Consider the following 16,674-nt stretch of genomic DNA (forward strand, 5'->3'; position numbering starts at 1 on the left):
GTCAGATTGCAACCATATTCAGTGACCCAGAGCAGTGAAGGTGACAGTGGTTAGCTCTACTCTGAGGGCCTGACCACTGCTTCCCTGGAATGTTGCAGACCTTTGGAGTGGGGGCAGTTACGGTTCTCACGCACAAGCTTCTCTCTGAGTTGGCCTCAGCCGAGCGCTAGAGAAGGGCCGCAGAAGTGTCTGTCTGCCATTTCCCGAGCGCTTAACGCAGACAGCAAGGATTACTGTTTTAATTACTATCCTGTCAGTGTGTCCTGACTTTTTTCACCTCGTAAGCACCAAGTTGACTGAAGCGTAGGACCGACACTGAGTACTTTGAAAGAAAGCTGTTTGATTCCTGTTCACTGAATGCCATTTCTTTCAGGGTAGATTTAAGGGCCTTGCCCTTAAAGAACAGTGCCATTGACCCTAGTTTGAGGGTTCAAGCCACCCCATGGGTTAACTTCAACAGATGAAAATTTTTCCTTGGCTACAGCAACATCCCTAATCCCGACCAGCCATGGAGAGGTTCGGTTCTTACAAGGAAAATGAGTGAATGTGGGAATGGCTCACCACATTGGGAAAACAAAACTCACATCCTGCTGATGGTTGGCTGAGGACTGTCATGTCCACATACAAAGAAAAGCATGTGGCACAGTTGTAGGACAAAGGTGAGCAGAGATCTACTGTGGAAAGGGGCAAATGTTTCTTATAGAGAGAACAACCAAGGCGTGCCCCTCGGTAAGCAGCACTGGTGGGTGATCGCAGGCACACGCATGGAGGCTCGCTTTCCCTCGCTCCTCTCGTCCACTCCCCGCCAGCTGGCCGATAGCGGGCACCCCGTTAGTCACGCCCTGCCCGTTAGCTTGACGGCATGCCTCCAGAGAAGTCCTGCTCCTCGTTTTTCAGACAGGACTCTTCCCCGGCCTCCCTATTCAGTGAAGACATCTGGAAGACAGAGAGGACCCTACCCGTTCTGAAAGAGGGGGGATAGAAGGGCACATGCTCTCCAGGGGAGCGTGCAGAGTGGTGTCGGGGGCCGTTGGTGTAGATTGTTAGGACCAGGGGAAGCCTATTTAGCAGTAGCACGGGCTCGGATGATCATTCTCGGGTGGAAAAGTGTGATTAACATTTCTGAAAAGTGAAGTCTTGGAGTGCTTTCGTTTGAAAGCCGTGCGATTCCAGTTCCAGTGTTGCAGAGCTCTGATAGCCTGGGCAGGACACCTGCTGTTGGGGACCAGAGCACTGGCAGTGGTAGAAGCCTGGACTGAAGTGGACAGCAGCCCACATAACTCGGGGTGGCTTTTCTTGTGGCGTCCAGATACCTGTCCATACTGGGTAACAGTCAGGGTCCCCAGTTTTTAGGGAGAAAACGACAGGCACTCCCATCGTTGTTTGTTTGTTTGTTTGTTTGTTTGTTTGTTTGTTTTGGCTAAATTTGTCAGCACAAAACACGACCCAGAGGAAAAGAGGGAAAAGGCAGGAGCAGAGAAATGTTGAAGAAAGGTTTTCTCCTAATTGAAAAATAGTGTGCATTTAATAGGCCATACTTTTTCTTTCATACAGGCATGGGGCGGGGCGGGGGGTGGGGCGTGCGGTGAGAGACGAGACATCCAGGAGTAAAGCAAGAAGAGGCACATTGGAAGGGTTTTGTTTGTTTTTATTTTTAGCAAGCCCTGCCATGGAGGGATTTTTAAGTTTGTTCTTAGATTCATTCTCCTGAATTCCTTCATTTTCTTTATTCTCATACTGCATTATTGAAAAATGGTAGGTTTTAACCGAGGAGAAGGGGAAGGGTGTCCACAGCTAGAGAGAAATCTGTTGGTGGTGTCCGTGAGCTTACAGGTCACACCGGAGGTGGCGTGCATCTATACACGCATGCCGATGCGTACTGTGCGTTTACATGCATGTGCGTATTTTGTGTCCCTCCTTATTTTGACAAAAGGGTTCAAAAGCAGAGTGCTTTGGGGGAGATTAGTTTCCTGTTACTTGCTACAAAGCACAAAGGGATGTTCCCATCAGTTTAGAAAGATCCTCTGATGTCATTTATCAGGGAGAGCTTTATGATCTTGAAGGCAGTAAAATTTAGTTGAGATATTAAAACCTAAAACTAAAATTGGGACCCATACAAATAGTTTTAAAAGGTACTCCAGATGATAAAAATTAAATTTATCGCTGTCCATCTGCCGCTGTTGTATTCCTCTGATGCTACCATATTGGCTAAAATTATGCCATTATAACATTTACCTCTCATACCTTTGATGTTAGGAGAGGTCTTAGGGAAGTGTAGTATAGCTCCCTCGTTTCACAGATGAACTAAGATCCAGGAGAATAAAATGATTTAGAGCTGGGTGGTAGCAGAACCAAGATTAGAACCCAGGCCAGTTCTTGCCACTCCAGTCTTTGTAGTTAGGAGTTTGCCCTTTGGAGTCCTACCACAGGCTTTGAACGCCAGCTCTGCTGTTTTATTATGCAAGTTCTTCAACACTGTGTGTCTCTGTTTCCTCATCGGTAAAATGGGGATAGTAGTACCTGGCTCTTGGGTACTGTGAATATAAGATAACATTGTCTAGTCTATAGAGATTACTTAATAAATGTTAAGTAACATTTTGTTGTTACCATTTAGTCGTCCTGCCTTATCTGGGGAACCCATTCACTGCATATTGAATGAAACAGTCATTCTTTCAGTAAAGCAGACCTAAATAAACAATAATGTGGTAAAGCAACCACACTGATCTGGTCTTTACTTTGCTCTCAAAACAGGAGTCCTGTCAGGTGTGGCTTGTGATGCAAGAGGACATTTGATTTAATCTTCCAAACCCACCCAGCATGCCCTTGGCCAAGAGCAGTGACAGTCACATGCCCAATATAATCCTTGGACTGGACTTTGACATTTAAAATGTCCCAAATGAGGGTGACCGGCTGGCTCAGGCAGTAGAGTGTGCAACTCTTGATCTCGGGGTCATGAGTTTGAGCCCGTGTCAGGCATAGAGTTCACTAAAAAATAATAATGAAAATTAAGAATTTCCCAAATCAGTTTTGTGGAGTAGTAGCCAAACTTTTTGTGCAAAATAAATTTGATTTCAAGGTGGCTATTTTAAGTGATTTGGATAACCCAGAAATGTGTCTACGAAGTGACCCACTTAAGAAGCAAATATTAAGGAAGGACCGATTTGTAAGGGCTGTTTTCCTCTCATAACACAAATTTGTCCCTCCAACTCAGGGAGGAATTTTATTGGCAAGGTATGCCTTGCTTCAGCCTCGGCTGCAAAGAAAGATTGGCCTGTCTGAGCACTGATTGCTGTTTTTAGATAATTGTGCCTCCGTTTAACAGATTGCCGTTACTTCCCCGTCCAGGTCAGAATGGGTTCTGCATGTAAGCCGTGGGGTAGAGTGAGCATTCACAGGACGGCCTTTGAGTCTGGGAGGGTGCATTTCCCCAGAGGTCTGACAGAAGCATCGCTTGTTGTTAACAGAAGTTGGGCTTGCTGTTTCAGATGATTGGCAGAGCTTAGGGGCTTGCATATTCTCTGACCCTCGAGTCGCTGTAAATCCTAATTATCTTGAAGAAGACTGTTTGGATGTATCTGTGATTTGTTCAGTCTTTGGGAGTTGTTGATGTCCTTCTGACATCACATTTGATGAGTCAGGGTCAGTGAATGGTGCTGAGCCAGCAGGCCACTCCTGGAGGGGCACCGGGGGGCACTTCATCACGCCCGGGGCTGAAGGTTTTCTCGCATCGCTCGTTACTTAGCATCAGGCTCTTGCCCATATGATGCCAAGATCAGTGATGCTGTGGGCAAAACAGACCTATGACCAGTCTTGACGGCTAAATGAAGGAAGGGACTTTTGGGGGCAGGGGAATGTTTTATGATTCATTGAGAAATAAAGCTAAGTAGAAAGTTTGATTTTTTAATTTGTTTTTTTGTTTAATTTTTTGTCCCTAAAAATGACAGTGCAGCTTTCCTATTCTTTCCACTTTTAGGAAGGGAAGAAGCAGCTACAATTATATTATCGATTACAGATTTTCAGTGACTGTAAGGCACTTAACGTAGTTAAGTCAGTGATTGAGAGAGGCTTTGCTTTTGTCAAATAATGACCTTGTGTAGCATGACTCTCAACTAAGCTGCACGGCAGTTCCAGCCTTATGGAAGCATAAAACCATGTTTTAGATTTCATAGCCCATAAACTGAGCCAGGTGGCTTCTGAATTGTGTTACTGCGAAACATTTCCAAAACATTTCCCATTGAACAACTGGATGTGTCTGTGACTTGAAGTTTGAATGCCACTCCTAGACATTTCAGCATAAAGAACCCACCAAAGTTGTCAGCTGTATGTTGTCACCTTGGGAGACTTGTTTGAAAGGAACTCTTCAGTAAAGGGAAAATTCCGCAATTCCAGGTTTCTCTCACTCACTTACCATGTTGCTGAGTACAGCATTACATGCTAAGGAAACTGGAATAATTTTGGTCAGGCTGGATGAACCTGTGGCAAGCCTTGTAACCTGTTCTTTGTTCCAGTGTGTTTAGACACAGCAGAACACTAGTCAGTGTTTGCCTGCGGACACAGCTTTGTTAAAGACATTGCTTGTAACTTTCCTTGGTGACTAAGTATAATCATTAACATGGTTTTGGTTTTTAAGTATAGGTAGTGGTCACAAAGCTAGACTTCACAGCCGTGGTGTTAGACCACACTGAAAGTGTACTGATAATATAGTTTATAGGGTGTTTGTTTAACCTTACTTAGAAATATCTGACACATTTGCTGTTGAGTATTGTAAGTTGTGTTCTTTACCAGGCGTTAGTAGGATTCAGGGGGGGAGGGTGTCTTCTTCGGGAAATGTGTTAAACTACCAAACCTCTTTGTCGGAACATTCCTAGCAGTACTATGTAAAGAAGTTTGTAGTCATACATAGATTTTAGAGAATTCCAGCCTACCTAAAACCTCATGAAAATGAATTTGCAAAACATGAGGAAGTGAATAGATCTGAATTTTTTTTTCACTGATAATTTCTGGAACAAGTTAATTCACTTGTGACTCATTTGTTTAGGTAGAAGAACAGGAACTTGAAAACTTTTTTCTTTCACTGAGATTTGAGGTGCTGTGGATTGTTTACTCGGAACCTTATTCCAAGCACGACCTAATAGCTAGGGCACAGCGCCTGCACGCGGGTCTAGCTGTTCTCTAAGCTCTCACTTGGGGGCGAAAGCTACCAAAGAGGAGTTTTTATGTGACTTGAAAGAGCCGACACTCAGCCTTGTAGGGTTCCGTATTTTGATACCTGATACCAGGCGTCCCCTGTGGGGGTCTGTGCAGTTGTCACCAGAACTGCTTGGGGAACGAAAGAAGTGGTGTCTGTGTGTTTTAGCCCGCCTCCTACTAGAAAGACAGGAGTCTACCTTGAGCAGCCTCCCCATCCTCTGGCGGGGCCTGTTGGCACAAAGCAAGGCGGTTTCAGCCACAGGGAAGAGAAAGCCGATCCTTAGTTTGCAGAACCCACCTAACCTTTGCTAAGCATGAGCCTCGTTGCTTTCTCTTTAACGGTAGCGAAGCTGGGCGTCAGAGCGGTGCCAACCGGGACTTCGTTTGCTCTCTTCTAGATATGGGTTTGTGGAGTTTGATGATCTGCGTGATGCAGATGATGCTGTTTATGAACTAAACGGCAAAGACCTTTGTGGTGAGCGAGTAATTGTTGAGCATGCCCGCGGCCCACGTCGAGACGGCAGTTACGGTTCTGGACGCAGTAAGCATTTAAAAGGGCATTTGTATCGATGACATACATGCCTTTGTTGTTCAATGTGAATTTTTTAAAGTAATTGATTAATTAATGTTACACTGAAATGTATTGATATTTAAGCCATTTGTTTTATAAATTATGTATCTTTTTAAATGTAAAATTGCAAATAAACATCTTTGATACTGTTTAATTTTAATTTAATTAATGACATAAAGTTCTTGTTTTAATACTTTTTAAAATATGTTTAATGATGTGTGTTTGTGTTGTTGTTTTTTTTCTCTGTAATGCAATTGTTTAACATAGATTTAACAAAGACCTCAATGTTTTAATTAAAAGAATCCTTTGAGGCTAAGATGACTGCCTGTTCCATTTGCTGACCTTGGGTTACCTTTCCATGCGTGGCTCTTTGAACCATTGTGGCCCTTGGCTGACCAAAACAGGAAGCCATGTGACGACCGCAACCTTTCCCCATTAGACCTGGGTGGTGAGGATCCCAAGGGTTAGACACAGATGAGATTAAACTGAAATAGGTGCCTGAAAATCTTTTTTTCGTATAAAATATTCACAAAAACTTTAATCACTGTGAGTAACACCAGTAACTGATTTAGTAATTTGGTTACTTATTTCTAAATTGTTAAATTGTTAATAGTTTTAATTTATGCATGTTAATTTTAAATATAATATTAATGAATATATATACTTACCACTTCGTAAATTAAATTAAATTTCATGTTTAGTTGATTGCTTTTTTAAAAAAAAATCTAGTTTAGAATTAAGGGGTGGGGATAGAACTAAAATATATGTGCTGTGTTGTGGGGTGGGGGTAAATGGTACACTTCAGGGGAATATGTGCTGGGTCACTTTTTCCTTTTCCTCCACTGAAGTCATGTTATCTATTTGAACCTTCCAAAGGTGGATATGGTTACAGAAGAAGTGGCCGAGATAAGTACGGCCCTCCTACCCGCACAGAGTACAGACTTATCGTGGAGAATTTGTCAAGTCGGTGCAGCTGGCAAGACCTAAAGGTTTGGGCCTCATTAACCTTCTGGGATAAGGTTGGGCGGAGTTATGGTTGGGAAAGAGGTGTTTGTATGCAGGCCTAGACAAACAATGTAATGGGATTACATGTTTGAAAGTTTTCCCATTTGGGAATTCTTGAAAGGGTCCCAGGCACCTGGCCGGCTCAGTCGGTGGAGCCGCACGACTCTTGATCTCGGGGTTCTAGGTTCAGGCCCCATGTTGGGTACAGAGATTGCTTATTAAAAATAAAATCTTCTAAAAACGTAAAAATAAAAATATTTTTTACAAGTTCTGTAGTAGTACAAAAGACATCGGAATCTCATTACTGTATGTTAGGGGACCATGGCTGTAAAGACAACCTGTGTTGGAGATTGTTCTGTCCACTGTGCAGAGCTTGTTGTAGAGAGACGCCGTTGTAGTTTCTCAGCAGAAGAAAAAGTTGCAAGCGTTTCCTGTAACATTAGCTGTGATCATGCAGCTTTGTGTCAGCTTCCAGTGTAGCTCTTCATTGGTGAGAACGACTGTCAAATTTTGTGTTCTTTCGTGTTTTTAATTTTTCATGGAATATTCATCCTGAAAGAGTCTTAAAGATTAAGGTCCAGTGCTGTGTTGATCCAGCATACTGATCCCAGCTTGTTTTTTGAGAACAGTGCTTTTAAGCTCAATAGGGAAGAAATTAGTATCTTAACCTGGATAGTTTTAGAAGGACAGATGTAAAGGATATTCATTCACACTTCTGTGTCTTGCTTCTCACTTTTAGTCCCATCATTAAACAAGTCCTGTCTAGTGAAATCAGTGAGTATGTTTAGGGTCAGCAAAAAGTAGTTAGGAATCTTACATTCACAGTTTTAGCTCGTCAGAGCAATTAAAAAAATTTTTTGACTTTATTTTTTGAGAGAGATTGAGAGAATCCCAAGCAGGCTGCACACTGTCAGCACAGAACCTGATGTGGGGCTCGAACTCACGGACCGTGAGACCATGACCTGAGCTGAAACTAACTGAGCCACCCAGGTGCCCCTCATCAAAGCAGTTTTATATCCCCCCCCCCCTTTTTTAATTTGTTCCCAACAGTCTTTAGATAAGAAAGGATGAGATCCAGAAAAGGTTAATTCACACATTTGGTCTTAGCAGAAGAGCCTGGACCAGTACCTGAGCCAGTGTTTCTTCTAGTGCATGGTGCTGGTTGTGGACGAGGCCCTCACTGAGTGTCTCCCAGCAGGACTGTGCTCACAGGAAGAGCACCCCAGTGTTCTGAGAGTGAAAGTTGAGTGTTTGGGTAGAAACTGGAAAGGCTTTCAGACTTTTGGTTAAAATGGAGCCTAGCCAGTGTCTTCAGTTGATTTTATACGTCTGTACCTTTGGTAGTTTCACTCTTTGGAAAGGAGAGCACTGGAGCGGACTTCCTTGTAAGTCAAAGCAGACTTAAGAACAGGGTTCTGGAGCCCACCTGTCTGGGGTGCATCCCAGCTCTGCCACTTGTCCGTTATTTTAGTTCAGCAAGTTACTTTCCTCTTGTGCCTCATGGTTTTCAACTATAAAAATGAGATTAATACTCATTTTTAACTCAAAAGTTATTGTGAGAATTGAATGCCACTCAGTATAAAAAGTCCAAGAATAGTTCCTGGCACAATAAGTGCTAGCAGTTAATCAAGAAAATGCAAAAATAAATTGAAGGGCTATTGTCTCTTAAATGTGTAACTTCATAACACCCTGTGATGATGGTGTTGAGATGAAATTCCTCTAGTAGTCTACCTCCAGGGACCTGGAGATTTGGCAGTTTCACCCATCCGTTGGGGCAGGTAGTGTTAATTCAGGTTCTCAAGTCTGGCTGCTTGTGTTCAGGCCTCAGCTCATTCACTTACTGCCTGAATGATGGCAAACAGTTTACTTAGTCTGTGTATTCTTCTACTTCTCTGTTCTGCAAAATGGGGGGAATAATTGTATCTTCTTCATGTGGTTATAGTTAGGGCTTTAGTTAAATCATCCCTGTCCATACAATAGACGTTTAACAGTTAGCTGTTATTAGTAGTAGTCTGGAAGTATGGCGGTATAAAACAAAAGTAGTTTTTTAAACTACTAGTAAAACGCCCTTTTACTAGAGTTCTCCTAGGTCTTGACCTGTTCAAGACAGTCCCAGCCTTGGTATAACTTAGTAGCATCCTCACTCAGTCTCAAATGTGTCCAAATTTGGATGGTATTATATGGAATCCCTGTTTTCTACCCAGAACCCCCATTCCTGCAAATAATTCAGTTGAAGAAATTTTCTATAAAGTCATTCCTGGGCTATGAATAATAGCAAGTGATTATATATAACCTAAAGGTCCCAACAATTGGGAAATCCTCAAATAGTAATGAGCCACCCTAGTTATGAAGATTGTATATGTTAAGACACGTAACTGTTTTATGCAGTGAGCAAAGAAGGTACCTGATGGCATGTGTTCAGTGTTTGTAAAATACAGAGAGGAAAGCAATAACAAAAATAAATTTCTGTGGAATATGTCCGCAGTCCACAAATGTTATGTGTAGACTACATGCCAAGAAATAGAGGAAAATTAGCCAGAAATCCTTAAGTGTTAAATTTCTCTAAATCTCATAGTCTTTTCAAACACTAATCCGATCTCATCTTGTTTATACTTCCCTTTAGTGTTTATCTAGCATGTCGTATTCTCCCACTGGATTATGTTAAGTCCTCAAAAAGAATGAGGAAAGAGGCTTGTAGTGAAGGAACATGGGTAGTCATTGATCATTGAACCTTTGAAGCCCGAGCTTGACAGAACTATTTTGTTGCCTTTGTTTCGAAGAGATAGTATATAGCAATTTCATTTTTTTTTATTTTTTTTAAGTTTTATTTAAGAGATCTCTACACCCAGCGTGGGGCTTGAACTCACCACCCTGAGATCAAGAGTCACATGTTCTTCCTACTGAGCCAGCCAAGCACCCCTACCAGCAATTTTAAATAAAACTGAGATGCTAATCTCGTAATCCCTTTATGGATTGTATTTATATGTTACCCTGGATATTTTTCAGCATTTGTACGTTTTCAAACAAGGATTTACGGTGAAATGTAAAAGACCTAACTTTCACATTTACTCATGTGGTGACATGAGCCTCCAAAGGTGCTATAAACAAAAAGCTTGCCAGTATAAAATTCAGAAAATTATAGTTAAACACTTTCGTATTCACACATCACGAAAGAAACAGTTAAATATTTATTGTGTCTACCTCTCACCTGATACTTTAAAGAACCTCAGGGGCACCTGGGTGGTTTAGTCACCTGAGCATCCGACTCTTGATTTGGTCACGATCCCAGGGTCATGGGATTGAGCCCCGCGTCAGACTGCACTGAGTGTGGAGCCTGCTTCAGTCTGTCTGTCTGTCTCTCTCCTTCCTCCCTCCCCCCCCCCCCCCCCCCCCGGCTCGTGCTCTTTCTCACTGTCTAAAATAAAAAGAGAGAAAGAGAAAGAAAAAGGAAGAAAGAAAAAGAACGAACCTTAGTTAGGGGCGCCTGGGTGGCTCAGTCAATTGAGCGTCCAATTCTTGATTTGGGCTCTGGTCATGATCCCAGGGTCGTGGGATCGAGCTCCCCTCCTGCTTAAAATTCTCTCTCTCCCTCTGCCCCGCCGCCCCCCCCCCCCCCCCCCGCTTGCTTGCGTGCACATGCTCGCTCGTTCTCTTTTGAGAAAGAAAAGAACCTTAATAAATGGGTTGGTATGTAGATGGAAATATTTTAAGAGTAAACTTCGTTTTGTTTTGTTTAAGAGTAAACTTCATTCAAAAAAAAGAAACGAGCTTTTCTTCCCAAAGGAAAGGGAAAACTTTAATTATAATCGCATTAGATATCTTCACAAAACGTATCATGACCTTGTTTGGGGTGTTTTGTTTCTTTAGGATTATATGCGTCAGGCGGGAGAAGTGACCTATGCAGATGCTCACAAGGGCCGTAAAAATGAAGGGGTGATTGAATTTGTGTCTTACTCCGACATGAAAAGAGCTTTGGAAAAGTTAGATGGAACTGAAGTCAATGGCAGAAAAATCAGATTAGTCGAAGACAAGCCCGGTTCCAGACGCCGCAGGTCCTATTCCAGGAGCCGGAGTCACTCCAGGTACCGTGGTTGATCATTGATATGTGTGCGTCGGAGCTTTTGCTGTAGATTCATTCGTGAGCACACAGACGGACAGTCCCTTTCCCATCTCCTGTCCTCCTCAGGAACATGGTTCTGTCTGGTTCAGTGACGCCACTTCACACCAAGCATTTATCTGTGAGACTCTTGAACTCTTACATCCTGGGTAGAGATCGAAGTGCTTTTCCTGAGGCAGGTGTCCGTGACCTGTTTTCGCATTTCTTCTTGGGTGCCCCGCTTCATACCCGTATTGGGAGCAAACGTGGCCAAGGGTCCTTTGTTACTTTCTCAGGAACTCCAGCTACTCACGAGTGGGGACTTTTTATTCAGCAGCCGCTCGGCACTAGGCCAGGCACTTGTGAATAAAACAGACGTGGTCCGTGCCCTCCTGAAGCTCAGCCTAGTGGAGGAAACGGGCATTGAGCCAATAATGACCAGCGTGATAAGTGTGCGTCAAAAGGAAACGTACACAGCACGAGTTTGGAGAACTGGCAGAGGCTTCTCTAAGGGCGGGCACGTCATAAAGGCTGGGCCCTAGAGGAGAAGCTGGAGGGGCGGGCAGAGAAAGGGGTGAGGGCCCTTCTAGCGGAGGGCAGCGGGAGCAGAGCGACCGGAGATGAGGCAGAAAAGGGCCAGAGCCCGCCGAGCCACGGACCAGGGTAAGGATTTAAGAGCAGTAGGAAGTCACCAGAGACTTCTAAGCTTTCCAGGTTTGGTTCTGTTTTTTAACTTTTTCTTATGGAAAATTTCAAATACATAAAGCATTAGAGAAAATAGCGTAAGGAGCCCTGAATTCCCTTATTCCTGTCACCCATCCAGCTGTATTACTTTTTATTTTTCCAGTCTTTTTCACTACCCCGCTCCCTGCCTCATTGTGGACAAGTCTGGGCATCCTGTCATTTCACCTGTAATGTAATTATTTCACTGTGTACATCTAACTAAAATCTAAAATCATGGGGCCATACCACAGCCAGCAAATATGTATTCACATTTTCCCAGTTGTCTCAAATATGTATTTTGGCAGTTGGTTAGTTCATATTAGGGTCCCAACTGGATCTGCACGCTGCCGTGAGGTGGCGTGTCTCTTAATTCTCTTAATCACAGGTATGTCCTCCTTGGTCCTGTTTTTATTCTCCATGCATTTAGTTGAAGAAACAGTTGGCCTGTTTGAATACGTTCTCATAGCTGAGATTTCTCTTTGCATCCTTGTGGTGATATTTCCCATGTTTCCTGTGAACTCATAGTTAGGCCTCGAGGCTTTTGGAGGAAAGTCGGTATTTTATTAGCACATGTACTTTGTAAGTGTAATGCCTTATGCTTCTTGTTGCATCACTTGTACGGTGCTTGGATGTTCCACTTCAAATGACGAGGGATAGCATGCATCATTGCGTCCAAAGTCGTGAGCCTGAGCCATCTGTTTTAAAGTTCCACGTCCACAGTCCACCTGATAGTTTTAGCATCTACTGATCCATCATTCCCTAGAGCCACCAGTTGTCATTGCCAAGGGATAACTTTCCAGTTTCCTCATTCTTTCTGCATTTAAAGGCTGTAATTCTATCATGGATGATTTCCACTCTTTGTTACTCTCAGGTATAATTTTTATAGGAAATGCAAAATAAAAGTTTGACACCTTTATTTACCACCTTTTAGAATTTTAAAGGTGCTCTAGGATTCCCCAAAGGTAATGATGCGGTTGGTGATTTAATATCATTTTGAATGAATTCTTGGATGATAATGTATATATTTAATAACATTTCATTTACTGCAGTCCTCATGTTTTATGCTCAAATTTTTGACCCTTGGGAGCCCTTCAGGTTGGCTTCTGTGTCTTCGGTTGTCTTGGTTTTGTTTGGTTTTCATGTGGATGTGCTTTCCTAAATATTTTCTCAAATTGTTTATTGCAGTCATTTTCAAACATAAAAGTGGAAAGAATAGTTCACGAACACCCGCATACTCTCCTCCTGGCTTCAACAGTCGTTAGTAGTTCGTGTTCTTCTGTCTCTTTCTCTGTGTATATATTTATGCACACACCCCGTACGTTTGCATTTTAAGGGAAGTTGAAGACAGGACGCTTCACCCCTAAATACTTCAGCGTGTGTCTCCCAAAGTGAGGATGACCACATTTATATTCTCTTACCTAAGAACCTTAACAGTGATTCCGTAAAGTCATCTTCTATCCAGGCCAGCTTCAGATTTCTCCAGTGGTTGCATGGGTGTCTTTATACCTGCATTTCTCTGCTGATCGGGACCCAGTCCAGTCCTGTATTGCAAGAGCTTGTTAGGTCTCTTCAGTCTGAAGCAGGCCCCTCCCCCCCCCCCCCCCGCCCCCCATCCTGACACTGACTTTTGTTTTTAATAGTATCCCATATTTGCATTCATCTGTTTCCTCGTCATATTGTTGTACTTGTACTTTATCCCCACTTCCCAGTAAATTGGAAGTTATGTCTTGAGAGGTGTGACTGGGGAACACGTTCAGTGTTTTTGGCAAAAGTCCTTTCACAGATGGTGGAGCCCAGCGGTCTTTGAACATTTCCTCTTTCTGCCATGATGAGATGTTCTAGGCCCATCTCGTGCATTCTCTGCCCTACACTTGGAATAGTCGATTCCCCTGAGGAGCCCTGCTTACTGTGGTAGAAAATAAGCAGAGTTCACAGTCTTGGCTTATTGACGATTTTTTTTAAAGCTTGGAGTGTGTTTTTTAAAACGCTCTCTGGGGGCGCCTGGGTGGCTCAGTTGGCTAAGCGTCCGACTTCGGCTCAGGTCACGATCTCACAGCCCGTGAGTTCGAGCCCCGCGTCAGGCTCTGGGCTGATGGCTCAGAGCCTGGAGCCTGCTTCCGATTCTGTGTCTCCCTCTCTCTCTGCCCTTCCCCCGTTCATGCTCTGTCTCTCTGTGTCTCAAAAATAAATAAACGTTAAAAAAAAAAAAAAAGACATAAAACGCTCTCTGGTCCCAGTGAGTGAATTGATGGCCAAAGGGCAAAAGTGTTTGCAGGAAGGCTAATGAGGAGGCTGTTGAGGGACCAAGAGAGACGGTAGTGGCTTGGTGGGGGGGCCAGCAGCAGAGGTGGGTAGACTGGAGGCAAAGAGGCAGAATCAGGAGTATGTGTGGATGAGGGGGGAGAGAAGAGACCGGGGTGGCTACAGTTCGTGGTACGAGGAACTGGCTAAAGAACCGTGGCACCCGTGGAAATAAGGAACCCAGCAGAAAGAGCGGGTCTGGGGAGACGTGGGGTCTGAATCAGAGGTTCTGAGGTTCAGGGGAGCCATGCAGGTACCAGATCTGTGAGCCCAGAACCCTGGAGAGGGTTCTTTTCCAACACCGAGCCTGGACACAGCCAGTGCCGTACGTATTTTTCAATTGAAAAAGGTCTCGGTGTTCAGCTAGCCTTCCGTCCTATTCTCTCCTGCTAGGTCTCGTTCCCGGAGCAGACATTCTCGTAAGAGCAGAAGCCGAAGCGGCAGCAGCAAAAGCAGTCATTCGAAGAGCAGATCTCGGTCCAGGTGGGTCTTCCTTGGCGTGAGCAGAGGAGGTCCGCGGGGCACGCCCGTCCCGCTTCCCACTTGGGTTTTAACCACCTTACCAGTCTTCCCTCAGCCCGGGTTTTCCAGCTCAGGATGGGAATCGGGGTTCAGAAAGCGGTCCTTGGCCACCGCAAGCCGTACGCTTCGCATTAGTCTCCTGTTGTCACAAGCGGCGTGAGGCATGAGGTCGCCCGTGTCTCCTCAGGTCGGGCTCCCGTTCCCGGAGCAAGAGCCGCAGCCGCAGCCAGAGCCGCAGCCGCAGCAAGAAGGAGAAAAGCCGGAGCCCCAGCAAGGACAAGAGCCGCAGCCGCAGCCGCAGCGCGGACAAGCGCCGCAGCAAGAGTAAAGACCAGGCCGAAGAGAAGATCCAGAACAGCGACAACGCCGGCAAGTCCAAGAGCCGGAGTCCCAGTCGGCACAAAAGCAAGAGTAAAAGTCGGAGCAGGAGTCAGGAGAGGCGAGCGGAGGAGAAGCGGGCGAGCGTGAGCAGAAGCAGAAGCAAGGAGAAGAGCCGGAGCCAGGAGAAGGGCCTGCACAAGAGCCGCAGCCGCAGCCGCAGCAAAGGAGGCAGCCGCAGCCGCAGCCGCAGCAAAAGCAAGGACAAGAGGAAGGGGAGGAAGAGGAGCAGGGAGGAGAGCCGCAGCCGGAGCCGCAGCCACAGCAAGAGCGAGAGGAGCAGAAAGCGGGGCGGCAAGCGAGACAGCAAGTCGGGCAGCGGCAAGAAGAAGAAGAAGGAGGACGCCGAGCGCTCCCAGTCCAGGTCGCGCTCCCGCTCCGCCTCCAAGGAGCGCGAGCACGCGAAGGCCGAGTCCGGCCCGAGGGAGGGCCGAGGGGAGAGCGCGGATGCCGGCGCCCATCAGGAGACCCGGTCCCGGTCGAGGTCCAATTCCAAGTCCAAACCGAACCCTCCGTCAGAATCACGCTCCAGATCAAAGTCCGCTTCAAAAACCCGGTCTCGGTCCAAGTCCAGATCCAGGTCTGCGTCCAGATCGCCCTCTCGGTCTAGATCCAGGTCCCACTCGCGGTCCTAACTGGCTACGACCACAGCTGGAACTCCCCGAGAAGTCTTTTGTACATGTTTGGTAGCCGTAGCACAAGTGATCGAAGTAGAACATACGTCACTGCTGTACATTTTTAACTCCCCTAATGGTGTGTCTACAATTGTTAAATCTAAGTGCTTCCTCTCCGTAAAGCCTCCTGGCGCCAGGCCTTCCTGCTCGACTGAAAACAATCTTCTCTTTGAAAACCCCCTTTACTCCTGGCCCACAGTAGAATATCCAAAACGCCTCGGCTCTCAGGCCTGGCCTTTCCCACAGGGAGCTCAGTACCTGGATGGCTTTCAGGCTGGAACGGTGACATAGGTAGGTACGGTGAGTTCGGCCATTTTTGCCCTCGAATTGATGCCCTTTGATGTTTGCCATTTAGTGAAAGTGCTAAGTCTTAAGTTTCCTACCACTTTGGTTTCATACTTTTGGACTTAACAAAGTTGTGAATAGCACAGTCGAGGAAAATTGATACCTGCAGTAACCCATAGGAAATAAACTGTAGAGTTCCATATTCTGGTATTGTGATTATATTGTTTTATATTAAAAAAGAAAAGAAAAGAATTTTTTTTAATTTTATTTTTCCCCGTCTTGCAAAGTATAGTGACCCCTGTTTCCATTAAATTTGAATAAAGACTATTTTTGCTTGACAAGATTTCATGGTGTTTGAATCCGAGTTGCATTTCCTGAGTTATCTTGCTAATTTCTTTTCTCAGCATAAAAAGTTCGTGTCATGGCTGTTTTGTTCCTGGAGGTCACCCATGCGTGGGTAGGGAGCCGCCCTTTGTTCCTAAAAGGATTTTTCTCACCCAACAGAATAAAGGCAGATTTCTTAGGAATTTACAGTCCTTCCTCTCAAGCAGCTTATTTATGGCCAGGCTGATGAGAGACGGGTCAGGTAGGGAACTCAGAGCATCACCAGATGGTTTCTTCACAAACAGCGCTCTCCTCTAGACTGTTCGTTGCACTTCTCACCGTGAATGTGACGCGACATACCTCATCGCCTTAGGATTTGGACTGACCAAAAGCCAGGAAGAAAAACGATACTGGATTACCTTTGTTCCCCTCGTCCTCTGCATTACTTGTCTGGCCTGGCCCTGAAGAAAGGACCAGAGGCACGGTGCTTTCCAATCTGGTCTCGGCCCCTAAAGGACTACTGAGGCATCCGAGCAAAGCGGGCACTTGGGGGAGGGAGTTGTAACTTCATCTCGGTTCAGAGATCTCTTGAGCTAGCACTTAGG

The 16,674-nt window shown here is 45.1% G+C and overlaps 1 protein-coding gene across 6 annotated transcripts in view; it reads left to right on the forward strand.

Moving 5' to 3' along the window:
* SRSF4 (serine and arginine rich splicing factor 4) overlaps positions 1-16,088 on the forward strand; it is a 28,339-nt gene extending 12,251 nt beyond the window's left edge. For 4 of the 6 annotated variants that reach the window (XM_047872684.1, XM_047872683.1, XM_047872680.1 and 1 more), the window contains 5 exons: positions 485-659; positions 5,589-6,750; positions 10,634-10,848; positions 14,280-14,369; positions 14,596-16,088. In XM_047872684.1, coding sequence (XP_047728640.1) covers positions 6,553-6,750; positions 10,634-10,848; positions 14,280-14,369; positions 14,596-15,421 — 1,329 coding nt within the window. In that variant the 5' untranslated portion in view covers positions 485-659; positions 5,589-6,552 and the 3' untranslated portion in view covers positions 15,422-16,088. The remainder of the gene's footprint in view (positions 1-484; positions 660-5,588; positions 6,751-10,633; positions 10,849-14,279; positions 14,370-14,595) is intronic. The other 2 variants (XM_047872682.1, XM_047872679.1) reach the window with 2 other exon arrangements.
* Positions 16,089-16,674: the final 586 nt, after the last annotated feature.

The sequence above is a fragment of the Prionailurus viverrinus genome, chromosome C1 (genome assembly GCF_022837055.1).
Source record: "Prionailurus viverrinus isolate Anna chromosome C1, UM_Priviv_1.0, whole genome shotgun sequence".
NCBI classification, from domain to species: Eukaryota; Metazoa; Chordata; class Mammalia; order Carnivora; family Felidae; genus Prionailurus; species Prionailurus viverrinus.